General features: G+C 68.7%; 1 protein-coding gene across 1 annotated transcript; it reads left to right on the forward strand.

Moving 5' to 3' along the window:
• Nucleotides 1-1,133: 1,133 nt before the first annotated feature.
• LOC134509784 (neurogenic locus notch homolog protein 3-like) lies at nucleotides 1,134-21,739 on the forward strand (the record flags this gene model as incomplete). Its single annotated transcript, XM_063322363.1, is given in 10 exon segments — nucleotides 1,134-1,499; nucleotides 3,835-4,155; nucleotides 6,776-6,924; nucleotides 10,670-10,883; nucleotides 12,372-12,456; nucleotides 13,108-13,264; nucleotides 15,073-15,377; nucleotides 17,279-17,426; nucleotides 21,503-21,567; nucleotides 21,569-21,739. Coding segments are annotated over 10 exon segments (1,981 nt in total), but the record flags the coding sequence as incomplete, so codon positions are not given.
• Between the last annotated feature and the right edge of the window lie 714 nt (nucleotides 21,740-22,453).

The raw sequence follows: 22,453 nt of genomic DNA on the forward strand, positions 1-22,453 counted from the left end.
GGGGGGGGTTGGGTGCCCTGTGGGGGGGCACAGGGTGGGCTGGGGGGGGGTGCTGGGAATTTGGGTGCCTTGGGGGGGCACAGGGTGGAGTTGGGGGGCTGGGGGGGGCTTTGGTGCCCTGGGGGGGGTCACAGGGTGGGTTGGGGGGGCTGGGGGGGGTTTGGGTGCCCTGGGGGGGGCACAGGGTGGGTTGGGGGGGGTTGGGTGCCCTGGGGGGGGCACAGGGTGGGTCGGGGGGGGGCGCTGGGGGTTTGGGTGCCCTGTGGGGGGGTCACAGGGTGGGTTGGGGGGGGGGTTGGGTGCCCTGGGGGGGGCACAGGGTGGGTTGGGGGGGGGCTGGGGGGGGTTGGGTGCCCTGGGGGGGTCACAGGGTGGGCTGGGGGGGGGTGCTGGGAATTTGGGTGCCTTGGGGGGGTCACAGGGTGGGTTGGGGGGCTGCGGGGGGGCTTTGGTGCCCTGGGGGGGGTCACAAGGTGGGGTTGGGGGGGCTGGGGGGGGTTGGGTGCCCTGGGGGGGGCACAGGGTGGGTCGGGGGGCTGGGGTGGGGGGTAGCTGCCCTGTGGGGGGGGCACAGGGTGGGTCGGGGGGGGCGCTGGGGGTTTGGGTGCCCTGGGGGGGTCACAGGGTGGGTTGGGGGGGGTGCTGGGAATTTGGGTGCCTTGGGGGGGGCACAGGGTGGGTTGGGGGGCTGGGGGGGGCTTTGGTGCCCTGGGGGGGGGTCACAAGGTAGGGTTGGGGGGGCTCGGGGGGGGCTTTGGTGCCCTGGGGGGGGCACAGGGTGGGGTTCGGGGGGGTTGGGTGCCCTGGGGGGGGCACAGGGTGGGGTTGGGGGGGGGTTTGGGTGCCCTGGGGGGGGCACAGGGTGGGTTGGGGGGCTGGGGGGGGGCTTTGGTGCCCTGGGGGGGGGGGTCACAAGGTGGGGTTGGGGGGGCTGGGGGGGGTTGGGTGCCCTGGGGGGGGTCACAGGGTGGGTTGGGGGGGGGTTGGGTGCCCTGGGGGGGTCACAGGCTGGGTTGGGGGGGGTTTGGGTGCCCTGGGGGGGGGTCACAAGGCGGGTTGGGGTGCTCCCCGCCCCCCCCCCACTGACCCCCCCCTCCCCACCTTGTGTCCCCCCCCCCCCCCCCCCCCCCCAGGGTTTCTCCGGCCCCCGCTGCGAGAGCCGCCCCCCCGCGGCCTCCAACGCCACCTGCCCCCCAGGCGCCGGGGGGGGGCCCTTCTGCCAAGGGGGCGGCCGGGCCCCCCCCGGGCCGGATAACGGGGGGTGTCGGGGACCCTGCGCCACCAAGGGGGGGGACGGGACGTGCGACCGGGAGTGCAACACCCCCGGGTGCGGGTGGGACGGGGGGGACTGCGCCCTGCGGGTGGGGGACCCTTGGGGACACTGCGGCGTCCCCGAGTGCCCCCCCCTCTTCACCAACGGCCGCTGCGACCCCCGCTGCGACACCCCCCCCTGCCTCTACGACAACTTCGAGTGCCACCCCCCCGCCCCGCGCCTGCAAGTCAGTGGCCACAGCGGCCCCGCGGCCACCCCCTGTCCCCAGGGTCACCCCCTGTCCCCAGGGTCACCCATGTCCCCGTGGGCCACCCATGTCCTCGTGGGTCACCCCCTGTCCCCACAGGCCACCCATGTCCCCACAGGCCACCCCATGTCCCTGTGGGCCACCCATGTCCTCGTGGGTCACCCCCTGTCCCCATGGGCCACCCCCTGTCCCCAGGGTCACCCCATGTCCCCGGGTTCACCCCCTGTCCTCATGGGTCACCCCCTGTCCCCACGGGCCACCCCATGTCCCCACGGGCCACCCATGTCCTCGTGGGTCACCACCTCTCCCCATGGGTCACTTCTGTCCCCAGGGCCACCCCATGGCACCACGGGTCACTTCTGTCCCCGTGGGTCACCCCCTGTCCCTGTGGGTCACTCATGTCCCCAAGGTCACCCATATCCCCACGGGTCACCCCTGTCCCCATGGGCCACCCATGTCCTCGTGGGTCACCCCCTGTCCCCAGGGTCATTTCTGTCCCCATGGGCCACGCATGTCCCCGTGGGTCACCCCATGTCCTCACGGGCCACCCCATGTCCCCGTGGGCCACCCCCTGTCCCCAGGGTCACCCATGTCCCCACGGGCCACCCCCTGTCCCCACGGGCCACCCCTGTCCCCACCGGTCACCCCATGTTCCCGTGGGTCACCCCCTGTCCCCACGGGCCACCCCATGTCCCCAGGGTCACCCCATGGCGCCAAGGGTCACCCATGTCCCCAGGGCCACCCCCTGTCCCCAGGGCCACCCCATGTCCCCATGGGTCACTTCTGTCCCCATGGGCCACCCCCTGTCCCCACGGGCCACCCATGTCCCCACGGGTCACCTCCTGTCGCCACGGGTCACCCATGTCCTCGTGGGTCACCCCCTGTCCCTACAGGCCACCCCCTGTCCCCACGGGTCACCCCTGTCCCCATGGGCCACCCCATGTCCCCGGGGTCACCCCCTGTCCCCATATCCCCATGTCCCCCATGTCCCCTTATCCCCCCATGTCCCCATGTCCCCCCATATCCCCATGTCCCCCCATGTCCCCCCATGTCCCCATGTCCCACCCATGTCCCCATATCCCCCACGTCCCCCCATGTCCCCATCCTTCCACATGTCCCCATGTCCCCCCATGTCCCCATGTCCCCCCATGTCCCCCATGTCCCCATGTCTCCCCATGTCCCCATGTCCCCCCATCCTTCCACCTCCCCCCGTGCCCCCCATGTCCCCATCTCCCACCCAAGTCCCCCACGACCGCCACGTCCCCATATCCCCCCACGTCCCCATGTCCCCCTATGTCCCCCCATGTCCCCATATCCCCCATCTCCCCCCATATCCCCCCATGTCCCCGTGTCCCCCCAAGTCCCCCCATGTCCCCATATCCCCCATCTCCCCCCATATCCCCCCATGTCCCCATGTCCCCCCAAGTCCTCCCATGTCCCCATATCCTTCCCCCTCCCCCTGTGCCCTCCATATCCCCCCATGTCCCCATGTCCCCCCATATCCCCCCATGTCCCCATGTCCCCCCATGTCCCCCCATGTCCCCCCATGTCCCTATGTCCCCCTATCCATCCACCTCCCCCCATGTCCCCCCATATCCCCCCATGTCCCCATCTCCCACCCAAGCCCCCCACGACCGCCATGTCCCCATATCCCCCCACGTCCCCCTATCCTTCCACCTCCCCACATGCCCCCCATGTCCCCATCTCCCACCCAAGCCCCCCACGACCGCCACGTCCCCATATCCCCCCACGTCCCCCTATCCTTCCACCTCCCCGCGTGCCCCCCATATCCCCCCATGTCCCCCCATCCTTCCCCCTCCCCCCATGTCCCCATATCCCCCCAATTCCCCCCATCCTTCCCCTTCCCCACATGCCCCCCATGCCCCCATCTCCCACCCAAGTCCCCCACGACCGCCACGTCCCCATATCCCCCCATGTCCCCATGTCCCCCCATGTCCCCATGTCCTTCCATCCTTCCCCCTTCCCCCGTGCCCCCCATATCCCCCCATGTCCCCCCATCCTTCCCCTTCCCCACATGCCCCCCATGCCCCCATCTCCCACCCAAGTCCCCCACGACCGCCATGTCCCCACATCCCCCCATGTCCCCATATCCCCCCATGTCCCCATGTCCCCCCATCCTTCCACCTCCCCCCATGTCCCCCCATATCCCCCCATGTCCCCATGTCCCCCCATCCTTCCCCCTCCCCCCATGTCCCCATATCCCCCCATGTCCCCGCGTCCCCCTATCCTTCCCCCTCCCCCCGTGCCCCCCCCCAATGCCGTGCCCCACGCCGTGCCCCCCTCCCTCCGGCAGCCCCCTCTACGAGCAGTACTGCGCCGACCACTTTGGGGACGGGCGCTGCGACCAGGGCTGCGCCAGCGAGGAGTGCGGCTGGGACGGGCTGGATTGCGCCCAGCAGGTCCCCGAGGCCCTGGCCCAGGGGGTCTTGGTGGTCACCGTCCTCCTGCCCCCCGAGGAACTGCGCCGGGCCAGCGCCGCCTTCCTGCAACGCCTCAGCGCCATCCTGCGCACCTCCCTGCGCTTCCGCCTCCATCCCGACGGCCGCTACATGATCCAGCCCTACTACAGGCCCCGGAGGCTGCGGAGGAGGGAGGTGGCCCCCGAGGTCATCGGGTGAGCGGGGGGACGGGAATGGTGGGATGGGACGGGGATATCGGGAGGGGGTGGGATGGGGGACGTGGGGTGGGGACGGTGGGATGGGATGGGGTGGGATGGGATGGGATGGGGATGGTGGGATGGGATGGGATGGGATGGGATGGGGTGGGATGGGGTGGGATGGGGATGATGGGATGGGATGGGATGGGATGGGAGATGTGGGATGGGATGGGATGGGATGGGATGGGGATGGTGGGATGGGATGGGATGGGAGATGTGGGATGGGATGGGATGGAATGGGATGGGGATGGTGGGATGGGATGGGATGGGATGGGGATGGTGGGATGGGGTGGGATGGGGATGGTGGGATGGGGTGGGATGGGAGATGTGGGATGGGAATGGTGGGATGGGATGGGATGAGATGGGGGACATGGGATGGGGATGGTGGGATGGGATGGGATGGGATGGGGGACATGGGATGGGAATTGTGGGATGGGAATTGTGGGATGGGATGGGAGATGTGGGATGGGAATGGTGGGATGGGATGGGATGAGATGGGGGACGTGGGATGGGGATGGTGGGATGGGATGGGATGGAATGGGATGGGGGACGTGGGATGGGATGGGATGGGATGGGATGGGATGGGATGGGATGGGGGACGTGGGATGGGATGGGATGGGAGATGTGGGATGGGATGGGATGGGATGGGGGACGTGGGATGGGAATGGTGGGATGGGATGGGATGGGGGACATGGGATGGGATGGGATGGGGATGGTGGGATGGGATGAGGGACATGGGATGGGAATTGTGGGATGGGATGGGGGACGTGGGATGGGAATGGTGGGATGGGATGGGATGGGGGACGTGGGATGGGGATGGTGGGATGGGATGGGGGACATGGGATGGGATGGGGATGGTGGGATGGGATGGGATGGGGATGGTGGGGATGGGGACCATGGAAGACATGGGTTGGGAATGGTGGTGCTGAGGGACACGGATGGGGATGGTGGGATGGAGTGGGATGGATGGGATGGGATGGGATGGGATGGGATGGGATGGGATGGGATGGGATGGGGGGGATGGGCTGGGAATGGCGGTGCTGGGGGACATGGGGCGAGAAACATGGGGGACAGGGGATGGGTCATGGGGTCACGGGGCCCACGGGTCATGGGGCCGTGGGAAGGTGAGTGCCACAGCTTGCGGGGGGCTAGGGGTGCTGGGTGCCGTGAGCCAGGAGGCCGTGGCTGCCGGGTGCCGTGGGTCACGGAGCCACAGACGCCAGGGGTGTCTCGGGTCCTGAGGCCGTGGGTGCCACGGGTCATGGGGATGTGGGTGCTGGGTGTCTTGGGTCATGGAGACATGGGTCAAGGGGCCATGGGGACATGAGGGCCGTGGGTCAAGGGGCCATGGGGCCCACGGGTGCCATGGGTCAAGGGGACATGGGTGCCATTGGCTGTGGGGCCATAGGTGCTGGATACTGTGACCCCATGGGGGCTGGTTGTCTTCAGTCATGGGGCCATGGGTCATGGGGCCATGGGGGCCATGGGTCACGAGCACGTGGGGGCCATGGGTCATGGGGTCATGGGGACGTGGGTGCCATGCGTCATGGGGACTTGGGTGCCATGGGTCATGGGGATGTGGCCATGGGTGCCATGGGTCATGGGGCCATGGGTGGTGGGTGCCATGGGTTGCAGGGCCATGGGTGGTGGAAGTCTTGGGTCATGGGACCATGGGGTCATGGGGACGTGGGTGCCGTGGGTTGCAGGACCATGGGTGGTGGATGTCTTGGGTCATGGGGCTGTGGGTCACGGGGTCATGGGGACATGAATGCCATGGGTCATGGGGACGTGTGTGCCATGGGTCATGGGGTCATGGGGCCGTGGATGCCATGGGTGCCATGGGTCATGGGGCCATGGGTGGTGGATGTCTTGGGTCATGGGGCCATGGGTCATGGGGTCATGGGGACGTGGGTGCCATGGGTCATGGGGACGTGGGGACGTGGGTGCCATGGGTCGTGGGGCCATGGGTGGTGGGTGCCATGGGTGCCATGGGGCCATGGGTGGTGGAAGTCTTGAGTCATGGGGCCATGGGTCATGGGGTCGTGGGGACGTGGGTGCCATGGGTCGTGGGGCCATGGGTGCCATGGGGCCATGGGTGGTGGAAGTCTTGAGTCATGGGGTCATGGGGACGTGGGGACGTGGGTGCCATGGGTCATGGGGCCATGGGTGGTGGATGTCTTGGGTCATGGGGCCGTGGGTCATGGGGTCATGGGGCCATGGGTCATGGGGTCATGGGGACGTGGGTGGTGGGTGCCATGGGTCCATGGGGCCATGGGTGGTGGATGTCTTGGGTCATGGGGCCGTGGGTCATGGGGTCATGGGGCCATGGGTGCCATGGGTCATGGGGTCATGGGGACGTGGGTGGTGGGTGCCATGGGGCCATGGGGCCATGGGTGGTGGAAATCTTGGGCCATGGGTGGAGGAGCCAGGGGGCCATGGGTGCCGTGGGTTGTGGACCCACGGGCGCTGGATTCCACGAGCCCGTGGCCGCCGGCCGTCTCGCCCCACGGCACCGCGAGCCCCCTCCCCCCCGCCCCACCCCCCCAACCCCGCCGTCCCCCTGACCGTCCCCCGGCAGCTCGGTGGCGACCTTGGAGATGGACAACCGCTTGTGCGCCCGGGGACCCGCCAAGTGCTTCCCCGACACCCGCAGCGCCGCCGACTACCTGGGGGCGCTCTCGGCCCTGGAGCGCCTCCACCTCCCCTACCCCGTCACGGCCGTGCGCGGTGAGGGACCCCCCCGGCACCCGGGAACCCGCCCCCGCCACCCCCGACCCACGGCCTCCACGGGCCCCAGCCCATCCCACCATTCCCAGCCCATGTCCTCCGTGTCCCCCAGACCCATCCCACCATCCCCATCCCATGGCCCCCACCTCATCCCATCCCATCCCATCACCACCATCCCCATCCCATCCCACCATCCCCATCCCATGTCCCCCAGCACCACCATCCCCATCCCATCCCATCCTATCCCACCATCCCCATCCCATGTCCTCCGTGTCCCCCAGACCCATCCCACCATCCCCATCCCATGGCCCCCACCCCATCCCATCCCATCCCACCATCCCCATCCCGCGTCCCCCAGCATCACCATTCCCAACCCACATCTTCCATGGTCCCCAGCCCATCCCACCGTCCCCACGGCCCCCAGCCCATCCCCACCATCCCCATCCCGTGGCCCCCAGCACCACCATCCCCATCCCACGTCCCCCAGCATCACCGTGCCCAACCCATGTCCTCCATGGTCCCCATCACATCCCATCCCATCACCACCATCCCCATCCCATCCCCATTCCATCCCATCCCATCCCATCCCATCCCGTTCCCACCATCCCACCATCCCCATCCCACGTCCCCCAGCACCACCATTCCCATCCCATGTCCTCCATGGTCCCCATCCCATCCCATGCCCACCATCATCCCCATCCCGTGGCCCCCAGCACCACCATTCCCAACCCACGTCCTCCATCCCACCCATCCCATCCCACCAGCCCCATCCCTTCCCACCCATCCCCACCATCCCCATCCCATCCCATCCCACCAGCCCCATCCCGCATCCCCCAGCACCACCATTCCCAGCCCATGTCCTCCCTGGTCCCCATCACCACCATCCCCATTCCATCCCCATCCCATCCCATCCCACCATCCCCATCCCGCGTCCCCCAGCATCACCATTCCCAACCCACGTCTTCCACGGTCCCCAGCCCATCCCACCATCCCCACGGCCCCCATCCCATCCCCACCATCCCCATCCCATCCCATCCCGTCCCATCCCCACCATCCCCATCCCATCCCATCCCATCCCACCATCCCCATCCCGCGTCCCCCAGCATCACCATTCCCAACCCACATCTTCCATGGTCCCCAGCCCATCCCACCATCCCCACGGCCCCCATCCCATCCCCACCATCCCCATCCCATCCCATCCCGTCCCATCCCCACCATCCCCATCCCATCCCATCCCATCCCCACCATCCCCATCCCATCCCGTCCCATCCCCACCATCCCCATCCCATCCCATCCCATCCCCACCAACCCCATCCCATGGCCCCCATCCCATCCCATCCCATCCCATCCCCACCATCCCCATCCCATCCCGTCCCATCCCCACCATCCCCATCCCATCCCATCCCTACCATCCCCATCCCATGGCCCCCATCCCATCCCATCCCCACCATCCCCATCCTGTGTCCCCCAACACCACCATTCCCAACCCACGTCTTCCATGGTCCCCAGCCCATCCCACCATCCCCACGTCCTCCAGCCCATCCCCACCATCCCCATCCCATCCCATCCCATCCCCACCAACCCCATCCCGTGGCCCCCAGCACCACCATTCCCAACCCACGTCCTCCATCCCACCCATCCCATCCCACCAGCCCCATCCCGCATCCCCCAGCACCACCATTCCCAGCCCACGTCCTCCCCGGTCCCCATAACCACCATCCCCATCCCATCCCCATCCCATCCCATCCCATCCCATCCCATCCCATCCCATCCCATTCCCACCATCCCACCATCCCCATCCCACGTCCCCCAGCACCACCATTCCCATCCCATGTCCTCCATGGTCCCCATCCCATCCCATGCCCACCATCATCCCCATCCCGTGGCCCCCAGCACCACCATTCCCAACCCGCGTCCTCCATCCCACCCATCCCATCCCACCAGCCCCATCCCTTCCCACCCATCCCCACCATCCCCATCCCATCCCATCCCATCCCACCAGCCCCATCCCGCATCCCCCAGCACCACCATTCCCAGCCCATGTCCTCCCTGGTCCCCATCACCACCATCCCCATCCCATCCCCATCCCATCCCATCCCACCATCCCCATCCCGCGTCCCCCAGCATCACCATTCCCAACCCACATCTTCCATGGTCCCCAGCCCATCCCACCATCCCCACGGCCCCCATCCCATCCCCACCATCCCCATCCCATCCCCACCGTCCCCATCCCATCCCATCCCATCCCATCACATTCCCACCATCCCACCATCCCCATCCCATCCCATCCCCCCCATCCCCATCCCATCCCACCATCCCCATCCCACGTCCCCCAGCACCACCATTCCCATCCCATGTCCTCCGTGTCCCCCAGACCCATCCCACCATCCCCATCCCACGTCCCCCAGCATCACCGTGCCCAACCCATGTCCTCCATGGTCTCCATCACCACCATCCCCATCCCATCCCACCCCACCATCCCCATCCTGTGTCCCCCAGCACCACCATTCCCAGCCCATGTCCTCCATGGTCCCCATCCCATCCCATCCCATCCCACCATCCCCATCCCATCCCACCCCACCATCCCCATCCCACGTCCCCCAGCACCACCATTCCCAGCCCATGTCCTCCATGGTCCCCATCCCATCCCATCCCACCCCATCCCACCATCCCCAGCCCACTGTCCCCCAGCACCATCATTCCCAGCCCATGTCCTCCATGGTCCCCATCACCACCATCCCCATCCTGCTGTCCCCCATCCCTTCCCACCCATCCCCACCATCCCCGTCCCATGTCCCCCGGCATCACCATCTCCATCCCATGGCCTCCTGACCCATCCCATCCCACCATTCCCAACCCGTGTCCTCCATGGTCCCCATCCCGTCCCACCGTCCCCATCCCATGTCCCCCATCCCCACCCCACGTCCCCCTGACACGTCCCACCCATCCCCACCATCCCCATCCCGTGTCCCCCCCAGCATCACCATCTCCAATCCCATGGTCTCCTGACCCATCCCACCCCATCCCACCTGCACCTTCCCCAGCCCATGGCCCCCATGGCCCCCACCCCATCCCACCCCATCCCACCATCCCCGTCCCGTGTCCCCCATCCCCACCCCACGTCCCCCTGACACGTGGCGTGTCCCCAGCTGAGGGAGGGGAGGGGTGACGTGTCCCTGGGCTGTGGGGTGTCCCGGTGGTGACGGTGTCGGCCATGCGTGGGGTGTCCCCAGCATGTGGGTGCCTCCATGGTGACATCACCACGATGGTGTCCCCAACATGTGGGTGCCTCCCACGGTGGCATCACCACAATGGTGTCCCCAACTTGTGGGTGCCCCGTGGTGACATCACCACGATGGTGTCCCCATCATGTGGATCTCCCTTGGTGGCATCACCACGATGGTGTCCCCAACTTGTGGGTGCCCCGTGGTGGCATCACCACGATGGTGTCCCCATCATGTGGATCTCCCTTGGTGGCATCACCACGATGGTGTCCCCAACTTGTGGGTGCCCCACGGTGGAAGCACCATCATGGTGTCCCCAACTTGTGGGTGCCCCATGGTGGCATCACCACAATGGTGTCCCCAACTTGTGGGTGCCCCGTGGTGGCATCACCACGATGGTGTCCCCAACTTGTGGGTGCCCCGTGGTGGCATCACCACGATGGTGTCCCCAACTTGTGGCACCTCCCTGAGGTTGTGTGTGTGTGTGTGTGACCCCAACCCCTGCCCCACACCCCCCGCAGGTGACAAGCTGCCCGAGGAGCCGGCCGCCGTGGGGCTGCTGCCGCTGGTGGGGGTGGGGGGCGTCATCCTGCTGGCCATCGCCGTGCTGGGGGTGCTGGTGGCCCGGCGGCGGCGGGAGCAGAGCACCCTCTGGTTGCCCGAGGGCTTCAGCCTGGCCAAGGAGGGGCAGAGGGGCCGGAGGGAGCCCGTGGGGCAGGACGCCCTGGGCATGAAGTGAGGGGCTGGGGGGGGCACTGGGGGGGGGGCCTGGGGGGAGTGGGGGGACACTGGGGGGCACTGGGAGGCACTGGGAGGCACTGGGGGGGGGGCTGGGGGCACTGGGGCGGCACTGGGGGACACTGGGAGGCACTGGGGGGACACTGGGGGGAGTGGGGGGACACTGGGGGACACTGGGGGGCACTGGGGGGGCACTGGGAGGCACTGGGGGGGGGCTGGGGGCACTGGGGGGACACTGGGGGGCATTTGGAGGCACTGGGAGGCACTGGGAGGGGGGGCTGGGGGGAGTGGGGAGACACTGGGGGGCACTGGGAGGCACTGGGAGGCACTGGGGGGGGCTGGGGGCACTGGGGGGCCACTGGGAGGCACTGGGAGGGGGGGCTGGGGGGAGTGGGGGGATACTGGGGGGCACTGGGAGGCACTGGGGGGGTGCTGGAGGCAGTGGGGGGACACTGGGGGGCACTGGGAGGCACTGGGGTGGGGGCTGGGGGGAGTGGGGGGACATTGGGGGGCACTGGGAGGCACTGGGGGGGCTGGGGGGAGTGGGGGGACACTGGGGGGCACTGGGAGGCACTGGGGGGGGGCTGGGGGGAGTGGGGGACACTGGGGGGCACTGGGAGGCACTGGGGGGGGGCTGGGGGGAGTGGGGGGACACTGGGGGGCACTGGGAGGCACTGGGGTGGGGGCTGGGGGGAGTGGGGGGACACTGGGGGGCACTGGGAGGCACTGGGGGGGGGCTGGGGGGAGTGGGGGGACACTGGGGGGCACTGGGAGGCACTGGGGGGGGCTGGGGGCACTGTGGGGACACTGGGAGGCACTGGGAGGCACTGGGAGGCATTGGGGGGGGGCTGGGAGGAGTGGGGGGACACTGGGGGGCACTGGGAGGCACTGGGGGGGGACTGGGGGGAGTGGGGTGACACTGGGGGGCACTGGGAGGCACTGGGGGGGGCTGGGGGGAGTGGGGGGACACTGGGGGGCACTGGGAGGCACTGGGAGGCACTGAGGGGGGGCTGGGGGCACTGGGGGGACACTGGGAGGCACTGGGAGGCACTGGGGGGTGTGCTGGGGGGAGTGGGGGGACACTGGGGGGCACTGGGAGGCACTGGGAGGCACTGGGGGGGGGGGGCTGGGGGGAGCAGGGGAAAATGGGGCTCGGGGGGGTCCCAGCGCAACTGGGGGGGCATCGGGGGGGGGCTGGGGGGACTGGGGGGGGTCACTGGGGCTGGGGGTCACTGGGGCTGGGGGGGGTCCCAGTACAACTTGGGGGGGGCGTGGGGGGGGATGTGGGGGGGGGTGTCAATGGGTTTCACACACACACAACCCCCCCCCCCCGCCGAAGCCCCCCCCCAGCCCCAGCTCATTGCAGGGGGGGGGTCCCAGCGACATCCCCCACCCCCCCCCCCCTCGGGCTTTGGGGGTGACACCCCCCACCCCCCAAATATTGGCGGGGGGGGCACCCAGCTGAGGGCCGTGCCCCCCCCCCAGGCCCATGGGGAAGGGGGAGACCCTCATGGGGGCCCCCCCCGAGGAGTGGCCGGACGGCGACTGCCCCGAGGCCAAGAGGCTGAAGGTACTTGGGGGGCACTTGGGGGGCACCTGGGGGGCGGGGGGGGGGCGGGGCGGCCACGTATCCCCACGGGCAGGGGGTGGGGGGTGGGGGCTGGGTCCTGGCACGCCCCCCCCCCCCCCGCCGTGGGCCACCGCGTGGGCCACCGTCATGGGTGCGGGGGGGGGGGGTCCAGCACCCCCATGGCCAGGGACCACCGTGGGTGGGGGTCCGGGACCCTCATGGGTGGGGGTCCCAAGCACCCTGATGGCCAGTGACCACCATAGGTGGGGGTCCAGTGCCACCATGGGTGGGGGTCTGGGACCCCCATGGCCAGTGACCACCATGGGTGGGGGTCTGGGACCCTCATGGGTGGGGGGTCTGGGACCCCAATGGCCAGTGACCACCATGGGTGGGGGTCTGGGACCCCGATGGCCAGGGACCAGCATGGGTGGGGGTCTCCAGCCCCATCATGGGTGGGGGTCTGGGACCCTCATGGGTGGGGATCCGGGATCCTGATGGCCAGTGACCACCATGGGTGGGGGTCTGGGTCCCTCATGGGTGGGGGGTCTGGGACCCCGATGGCCAGCGACCACCATGGGTGGGGGTCCCACCTCCAGGATGGCCGGGGGTGGGGGGTCCCAGCACCCACCGTGGCCGGTTGCCCGGGGGCAGGTGGGGGAGGCGCAGCCCCAGGACCCCGTGGACAGTCGCCAGTGGACCCAGAGCCACCTGGTCGCCGCCGACATCCGCGTGCCCCCGGCCACCGCCCTGACCCCCCCCCAGGGCGACTCCGACTCCGATTGCCTGGACGTCAACGTGCGGGGGCCAGGTGGGGGGGGATGGGGGGTGGGGGGCGGTGGTGGGGGGGGAACGGGACACCCAGGGGCTGGGTAGGATGGACGTGGGGCGTGGGGGGCCACCATGGGGCCAGCCTGGGTGGATGTGGGGTGTGGGGGGCCACCATGGGGCCAGGTAGGATGGATGTGGGGCGAGGGGGGGCCACCATGGGGCCAGCCTGGGTGGACATGGGGCATGGGGGGGCCACCATGGGGCCAGCCTGGGTGGATGTGGGGTGTGGGGGGCCACCATGGGGCCAGCCTGGTAGAGCTGATGTGGGGTCTGGAGGCCACCAAGGACCTGGTAGAGCTGATGTGGGTCTGGAGGCCACCAAGGGCATGGTAGAGCTGATGTGGGTCTGGAGGCCACCATGGACCTGGTAGAGGTGATGTGGGGTGTGGAGGCCACCAAGGACCTGGTAGAGGTGATGTGGGGTCTGGAGGCCACCATGGACCTGGTAGAGGTGATGTGGGTCTGGAGGCCACCAAGGACCTGGTAGAGGTGATGTGGGGTCTGGAGGCCACCAAGGACCTGGTAGAGCTGATGTGGGGTCTGGAGGCCACCAAGGACGTGGTAGAGCTGATGTGGGTCTGGAGGCCACCAAGGACGTGGTAGAGCTGATGTGGGGTGTGGAGGCCACCAAGGACGTGGTAGAGGTGATGTGGGGTGTGGAGGCCACCAAGGGCATGGTAGAGGTGATGTGGGTCTGGAGGCCACCAAGGACGTGGTAGAGCTGATGTGGGGTCTGGAGGCCACCAAGGACCTGGTAGAGGTGATGTAGGGTCTGGAGGCCACCATGGACCTGGTAAAGGGGATGTGGGGTTCAGAGGCCACCAAGGACGTGGTAGAGGTGATGTGGGTCTGGAGGCCACCAAGGACCTGGTAGAGCTGATGTGGGGTCTGGAGGCCACCAAGGACGTGGTAGAGCTGATGTGGGGTGTGGAGGCCACCAAGGGCATGGTAGAGCTGATGTGGGTCTGGAGGCCACCAAGGACGTGGTAGAGGTGATGTGGGGTCTGGAGGCCACCAAGGACGTGGTAGAGCTGATGTGGGGTCTGGAGGCCACCATGGACCTGGTAGAGGTGATGTGGGGTGTGGAGGCCACCAAGGACGTGGTAGAGCTGATGTGGGGTCTGGAGGCCACCAAGGACGTGGTAGAGGTGATGTGGGGTCTGGAGGCCACCAAGGACCTGGTAGAGGTGATGTGGGTCTGGAGGCCACCAAGGACCTGGTAGAGGTGATGTGGGGTGTGGAGGCCACCAAGGACCTGGTAGAGGTGATGTGGGGTGTGGAGGCCACCAAGGACCTGGTAGAGGTGATGTGAGGTGTGGAGGCCACCATGGACCTGGTAGAGCTGATGTGGGGTCTGGAGGCCACCATGGACCTGGTAAAGGGGATGTGGGGTTCAGAGGCCACCAAGGACGTGGTAGAGGTGATGTGGGGTCTGGAGGCCACCATGGACCTGGTAAAGGGGATGTGGGGTCTGGAGGCCACCAAGGACGTGGTAGAGGTGATGTGGGGTCTGGAGGCCACCAAGGGCATGGTAGAGCTGATGTGGGTCTGGAGGCCACCAAGGACCTGGTAGAGGTGATGTGGGGTCTGGAGGCCTCCATGGACCTGGTAAAGGGGATGTGGGGTTCAGAGGCCACCAAGGACATGGTAGAGGTGATGTGGGGTCTGGAGGCCACCAAGGGCATGGTGAGGGTCCTGAAGGCCCCACCCCAAGTGGGTGACAATGCCCAGGAGAGCCCTGGGCACCCTCTGACCACCCCCCCCGCTCCTTCCTCCGCGCACCCACAGACGGCTTCACCCCCTTGATGTTGGCCTCCTTCTGCGGGGGCAGCCCGGAAGCCCAGGTGGCCGAGGAAGAGGAGGGCGAGGAAGCCTCGGCCGGCATCATCGGTGACCTCATCTGCCAGGGTGCCAACCTGGGCGCCCAGACGGACCGGACGGGCGAGACCGCCCTGCACCTGGCCGCCCGCTACGCCCGCGCCGACGCCGCCAAACGCCTGCTGGACGCCGGCGCCGACCCCAACGCCCAGGACAAGGCGGGACGCACCCCCCTGCACGCCGCCGTCACCGCCGACGCCCAGGGCGTCTTCCAGGTGAGGGCACCCGGCCACCGGGCACCCCGGCTGGTCAGGGGGCACCCAACGCGGTCGTGGGACACCCAATGTGGTCATGGGGTAGAGGGCGCTGGCGTGGGGCACCCATCGTCTGGGCGTGGGGCACCCAACGTGGTCATGGAGGACCCAACACGGTCATGGGGCTCCCATCCGGTCATGGGGCACCCAACATGGTCATGGGGTAGAGGGTGCTGCCGTGGGGCACCCATCATCTGGTCATGGGGCACCCAACATGGCCATGGGGCACCCAACATGGTCATGGGGCACCCAACATGGTCTTGGGACACCCAACATGGTCATGGGGTAGAGGGTGCTGTGGGGCACCCATCACCTGGTCATGGGGCACCTCGTTTGGCCATGGAGCACCCAACATGGTCATGGGGCACCCAACATGGCCATGGGGCACCCAACATGGTCATGGAGGACCCAACATGGTCATGGGGCACCCAACATGGTCATGGAGGACCCAACATGGCCATGGGGTAGAGGGTGCTGCCGTGGGGCACCCATCATCTGGTCATGGGGCACCCAGTTTGGCCATGGGCACCCAACATGGTCATGGGGTAGAGGGTGCTGTGGGGCACCCATCGTCTGGTCATGGGGCACCCAGTGTGGCCATGGGGCACCCAACATGGCCATGGGGCACCCAACGTGGTCATGGGGCACCCGGTGTGGCCATGGGGCACCCAATATGGTCATGGAGGACCCAACATGGCCATGGGGTAGAGGGTGCTGCCGTGGGGCACCCCTCATCTGGTCATGGGGCACCCGGTTTGGCCATGGGCACCCAACATGGTCATGGAGGACCCAACATGGTCATGGGGTAGAGGGTGCTGCCATGGGGCACCCAACATGGTCATGGGACGTCCAACATGGTCATGGGGTGGAGAGTGCTGCCGTGGGGCACCCCTCATCTGGCCATGGGGCACCCAACATGGCCATGGGGTAGAGGGTGCTGCCATGGAGCACCCATCATCTGGTCATGGGGCACCCGGTTTGGCCATGGAGCACCCAACATGGCCATGGGGCACCCAACGTGGTCATGGGGCACCCAACATGGTCATGGGGTAGAGGGTGCTGCCGTGGGGCACCCATCATCTGGTCATGGGGCACCCAACATGGCCATGGGGCACCCAACATGGTCATGGAGGACCCAACGTGGTCATAGGGCACCCAACATGGTCATGGGGCACCCAACGTGGTCATGGGGTACAGGGTGCTGCCATGGGGCACCCCTCATCTGGTCATGGGGCACCCGGTTTGGCCATGGGGCACCCAACATGGCCATGGGGCACCCAACATGGTCATGGGGCACCCATCTGGTCATGGGACACCCAACGTGGTCGTGGGGTAGAGGGTGCTGCCGTGGGGCACCCATCATCTGGTCATGGGGCACCCAACATGGCCATGGGGCACCCAACCTGGTCATGGGGCACCCAACATGGCCATGGGGTAGAGGGTGCTGCCATGGGGCACCCATCATCTGGTCATGGGGCACCCGGTGTGGCCATGGGGCACCCAACATGGCCATGGGGTAGAGGGTGCTGCTGTGGGGCACCCATCATCTGGTCATGGGGCACCCGGTGTGGCCATGGGGCACCCAACATGGCCATGGGGTAGAGGGTGCTGTGGGGCACCCATCATCTAGTCATGGGGCACCCGGTGTGGCCATGGGGCACCCAACATGGCCATGGGGCACCCATGTGGTCATGGGGCACCCAACGTGGCCATGGGGCACCCAACATGGTCATGGAGCACCCAACACGGCCATGGGGTGCAAGGCGCTGCCACGGGACATCCTCCGCGGCCGTGGGGTGGTGACCCCCATGTGTATGTCCCGTCCCCCCCGTCCCCCCCCCCCGCCCCCCGCCCTGCCCTAGATCCTGATCCGGAACCGCTCCACGGACCTGGACGCCCGGACGGGGGACGGTTCCACCGCGCTCATGCTGGCGGCGCGGCTGGCGGTGGAGGGGCTGGTGGAGGAGCTCGTCGCCTGCCACGCCGACGTCAACGCCGTGGACGAGAGCGGTGGGGCCCGGGGGGAGGGGGAGGGACCCAGAGGTTGGGGGGCGGAGGTGGGGGGGGATATGGGGTGTGGGTTGTGGGGAGGGAGCCGTCGGGGGGGTGGAGGACACGTGGGGGGAGCTCATTGCAACGTCAACGCCAACGTCAACGCCAACGTCTACGCTGTCGATGGGACTTGGGGGGCCGGGGGGGCCCCAAAGTGGGGGGGTTGGGTGGGGGCGGTGTGGGGTGATGATTAGGGGGGGGATATGGGGTGCGGGGTGTGTGGGGAGGGAGCCGTCTTGGGGGGTGGAGGACACGTGGGGGGAGCTCATTGCAACGTCAACGCCAACGTCAACGCCAACGTCTACGCTGTCGATGGGACTTGGGGGGCCGGGGGGGCCCCAAAGTGGGGGGGTTGGGTGGGGGCGGTGTGGGGTGATGATTAGGGGGGGGATATGGGGTGCGGGGTGTGTGGGGAGGGAGCCGTCTTGGGGGGTGGAGGACACGTGGGGGGAGCTCATTGCAACGTCAACGCCAACGTCAACGCCAACGTCTGTGCCGTCGATGGGACTTGGGGGTCCGGGGGGGGCCAAAGTTGGGGGTTTGGGTGGGGGGGTCGGGGGAGTTGTGGGGTCCGTGGGGGGTGTGGGGAGGGAGCCGTCAGGGGGGTGGAGGACACGTGGGGGGAGCTCATTGCAACGTCAACGCCAACGTCTGCGCCGCCGATGGGACTTGGGGGGCCGGGGGGGGCCCAAAGTTGGGGGGTTGGGTGGGGGGGTCGGGGGAGTTGTGGGGGGTGTGGGGGGTGTGGGGAGGGAGCCGTCTTGGGGGGTGGAGGGCACGTGGGGGGAGCTCATCGCAATTTCAATGCCAACGTCAACACCAACGTCTACGCCGTCGATGGGACTTGGGGGGCTGGGTGCGTCCGGGGGGGGCCCAAAGTGGGGGGGTTGGGTGGGGGGGATGTGGGGTGATGGTTGGGGGGATATGGGGTGTGGGGGGGGTGGGGAGGGAGCCGTCGGGGGCAGGGGGAGGGGATGAGGGGGGAGCTCATTGCAACGTCAACGCCAATGTCAACGCCAACGTCAACGCCGTCGATGGGACTTGGGGGGCTGGGGGGGTCCGGGGGGGGGCCCAAAGTGGGGGGGTTGGGTGGGGGGGTTGGGGGGGCTGTGGGGCGGGAGCTGTCGGGGGGGTGGAGGACACGTGGGGGGAGCTCATTGCAACGTCAACGCCAACGTCAACGCCAACGTCTGCGCCGTCAATGGGACTTGGGGGGCTGGGTGCGTCCGGGGGGGGCCCAAAGTTGGGGGTTTGGGTGGGGGGGTCGGGGGGGGTTGTGGGGGGGTGTGGGGCAGGAGCCGTCGGGGGGGTGGAGGACACGTGGGGGGAGCTCATTGCAACGTCAACGCCAACGTCAACGCCGTCGATGGGACTTGGGGGGCCAGGGGGGTCCGGGGGGGGCCCAAAGTGGGGGGGTTGGGTGGGGGCGGTGTGGGGTGATGGTTGGGGGGGATATGGGGTGTGGGGTGTGGGGAGGGAGCCATTGGGGGCGTGGAGGACACATGGGGGGAGCTCATTGCAATGTCAACGCCAACGTCAATGCCAACGTCTACGCCGTCGATGGGACTTGGGGGGCCGGGGGGGGGCACAAAGTTGGGGGGTTGGGTGGGGGGGTCTGTGGGGGGTCCGTGGGGGGTGTGGGGCGGGAGCCGTCGGGGGGGTGGAGGGCACGTGGGGGGAGCTCATCGCAACATCAACGCCAACGTCAGCGCCAACGTCTGCGCCGTCGATGGGACTTGGGGTCCGTGGGGGGCCCAAAGTGGGGGGGTTGGGTGGGGGGGTTGGGGGAGTTGTGGGGGGTGTGGGGGGTGTGGGGCGGGAGCCGTCTTGGGGGGGTGGAGGGCACGTGGGGGGAGCTCATCGCAACGTCAACGCCAACGTCAACGCCAACGTCTACGCCGTCAATGGGACTTGGGGGGCCGGGGGGGGCCAAAGTGGGGGGGTTGGGTGGGGGCGGTGTGGGGTGATGATTAGGGGGGGGATATGGGGTGTGGGGTGTGTGGGGAGGGAGCCGTCAGGGGGGTGGAGGACACGTGGGGGGAGCTCACTGCAACGTCAATGCCAACGTCAACGCCAACGTCTGTGCCGTCGATGGGACTTGGGGGGCCGGGGGGGGCCAAAGTTGGGGGGTTGGGTGGGGGTGTCGGGGGAGTTGTGGGGGGTGTGGGGCGGGAGCCGTCTTGGGGGGTGGAGGGCACGTGGGGGGAGCTCATCGCAATTTCAATGCCAACGTCAACGCCAACGTCTGTGCCGTCAATGGTACTTGGGGGGCTGGGTGCGTCCGGGGGGGGCCCAAAGTGGGGGGGTTGGGTGGGGGCGGTGTGGGGTGATGATTAGGGGGGGGATATGGGGTGTGGGGGGGGTGGGGAGGGAGCCGTCGGGGGCAGGGGGAGGGGATGTGGGGGGAGCTCATTGCAACGTCAACGCCAACGTCAACGCCGTCGATGGGACTTGGGGGGCCGGGGGGGTCCGGAGGGGGCTCAAAGTGGGGGGGTTGGGTGGGGGGGTTGGGGGGGTTGGGGGGGGTGTGGGGCGGGAGCTGTCGGGGGGGTGGAGGACACGTGGGGGGAGCTCATTGCAACGTCAACGCCAACGTCAACGCCAACGTCTACGCCGTCAATGGGACTTGGGGGGCTGGGTGCATCCGGGGGGGGCCCAAAGTGGGGGGGTTTGGGTGGGGGGATGTGGGGTGATGGTTGGGGGGGATATGGGGTGGGGGGGTGTGGGGAGGGAGCCATTGGGGGGGGTGGAGGACACATGGGGGGAGCTCATTGCAACGTCAACGCCAACGTCAATGCCAACGTCTGTGCCGTCGATGGGACTTGGGGGGCCGGGGGGGGCACAAAGTTGGGGGGTTGGGTGGGGGGGTCCGTGGGGGGTCCGTGGGGGTGTGGGGCGGGAGCCGTCGGGGGGGTGGAGGGCACGTGGGGGGAGCTCATTGCAACGTCAACGCCGACATCAACGCCGTTGATGGACTTGGGGGGCTGGGTTGCGTCCGGGGGGGGGGGCCCAAAGTTGGGGGGTTGGGTGGGGGGGGTCCGTGGGGGGTCCGTGGGGGGGCCTGTGGGTCCATGGGTCCGTGGGGGGGTCCGTGGGTCTGTGACAGGGTCTGTGGGTCCATAGGGGGGTCCATGGGTCTGTGTGTCCATGGGGGGGGGGCAGTTCTGTGGGTCCGTGGGGGGCATCCGTGGGTCTGTGGGGGCTCCGTGGCTCCATGTGGAATCTGTGGGTCCATGGGGGGGGTTCCGTGGATCTGTGGGTCCGTGGGGGGGTCTGTGAGGGGGTCGGGGGGTCTGTGGGTCCGTCTGGGGGTCCGTGGGTCCATCTGTGGGTCCGTGGGGGGATGTGTGGGTCGATGGGGGGGACCCTGAATCTGTGGGTCCGTGGGGGAGGTGTGGGTCTGTGGGGGGGTCTGTGGGTCCGTTGGTCCATGGGGGGGGGGGCTGTGGGGGATCTGTGGGTCCATGGTGGGGTCTGTGGGGCCGTGGGGGGGTCTGTGGGTCCATCTGTAGGTCCCGTGGGGGGATGTGTGGGTCTGGGGGGGGGGGGCCGTGGGGGGGTCTGTGGGGTCCATAGGGAATCTGTGGGTCCATGGGAGGGGTCCATGGATCTGTGGGGCAGTGGGGGGGGCCGTGGGGGATCTGTGGGTCCATGGGGGGGTCTGTGGGGGCTGTGGGGGGGGTCCGTGGGGCCGTGGGGGGCCGTGGGTCTGTGGGGGTCTGTGGGTCCATGGGGGATCTGTGGGTCCGTGAGGGGCAGTGGGGGGGTCTGTGGGTCCGTGGGGGTCTGTGGGTCCGCAGGGGGGTCTGTGGGGCCGGGGGGGGGCCGTGGGGCAGTGGGGGGGTCTGTGGGTCTGTGGGGTTCTGTGGGTCCATGGGGGGGGGGCCGGGGGGGTCTGTGGGGGCCGGGGGGGGGGCCGTGGGGGGTCTGTGGGTCTGTGGGGGGGGTCTGTGGGTCCGTGGGGGGGGCGCCGGGGGGGGTCTGTGGGGCCGGGGGGGCCGTGGGGCGGTGGGCGGTGACCCCCTGCCCCCCAGGGAAGTCGGCCCTGCACTGGGCGGCCGCCGTCAACAACGTGGAGGCCACGAGGGCCCTGCTGCGGGGGGGGGGCCAACAAGGACCTGCAGGACGGCAAGGTGCGACCCCCAACCGCGACCCCCAAACCGCGACCCCTAACTGTGGACCCCCCCACCACGACCCCCAACCATGACCCCCCAACCACCACCCCCACTGTGACCCCCAACCGTGACCCCCAACCACCACCCCAACTGTGACCCCCAACTGTGACCCCCCACCATGACCCCCAACTGCGACCCACAATTGACCCCCCATCACACCCCACTGCCCCCAGGAGCTGCCCATTGCCCCCGTCGCCCCCATTGCCCCCTTTGCCCCCCCGCCCCCCATCACCCCCCGTTGCCCCCATTGACCCCATTGACCCCGTTGCCCCCATTGACCCCGTTGCCCCCATTTCCCCCTTTCCCCATTGACCCTGTTGCCCCCATTGCCCCCATTGACCCCCCTTACCCTCATTGTCCCATTACCCCTGTAGCCCCATCACACCCCCGTCACCCCCGTTACCCCCATTGTCCCCATTGACCCCCCTTACTCCCCTTACCCCCCTTGCCCCCATTGCCCCTATCACCGCCATTGCCCCCCGTTGCCCCCATTGACCCCGTTGCCCCCATTGCCCCCCTTACCCCCATTGCTCCCATTACCCCCATTGCCCCCAGTACCCCCATTGCCCCCATTGCCCCCACTGCCCCCCTTACCCCCATTGCCCCCCTTACCCCCATTGCCCCCTTACCCCCATTACCCCCCTTACCCCCGTTGCCCCCCCTTACCCCCACTGCCCCCATTGCCCCCCTTACCCCCTTACCCCCATTGCCCCCTTACCCCCATTGCCCCCATTGCCCCCCTTACCCCCAACTGCCCCCCTTACCCCCCTTACCCCCTTATCCCCATTGACCCCATTGTCCCGATTGCCC

Source organism: Chroicocephalus ridibundus, unplaced genomic scaffold (genome assembly GCF_963924245.1).
Source record: "Chroicocephalus ridibundus unplaced genomic scaffold, bChrRid1.1 SCAFFOLD_711, whole genome shotgun sequence".
NCBI classification, from domain to species: Eukaryota; Metazoa; Chordata; class Aves; order Charadriiformes; family Laridae; genus Chroicocephalus; species Chroicocephalus ridibundus.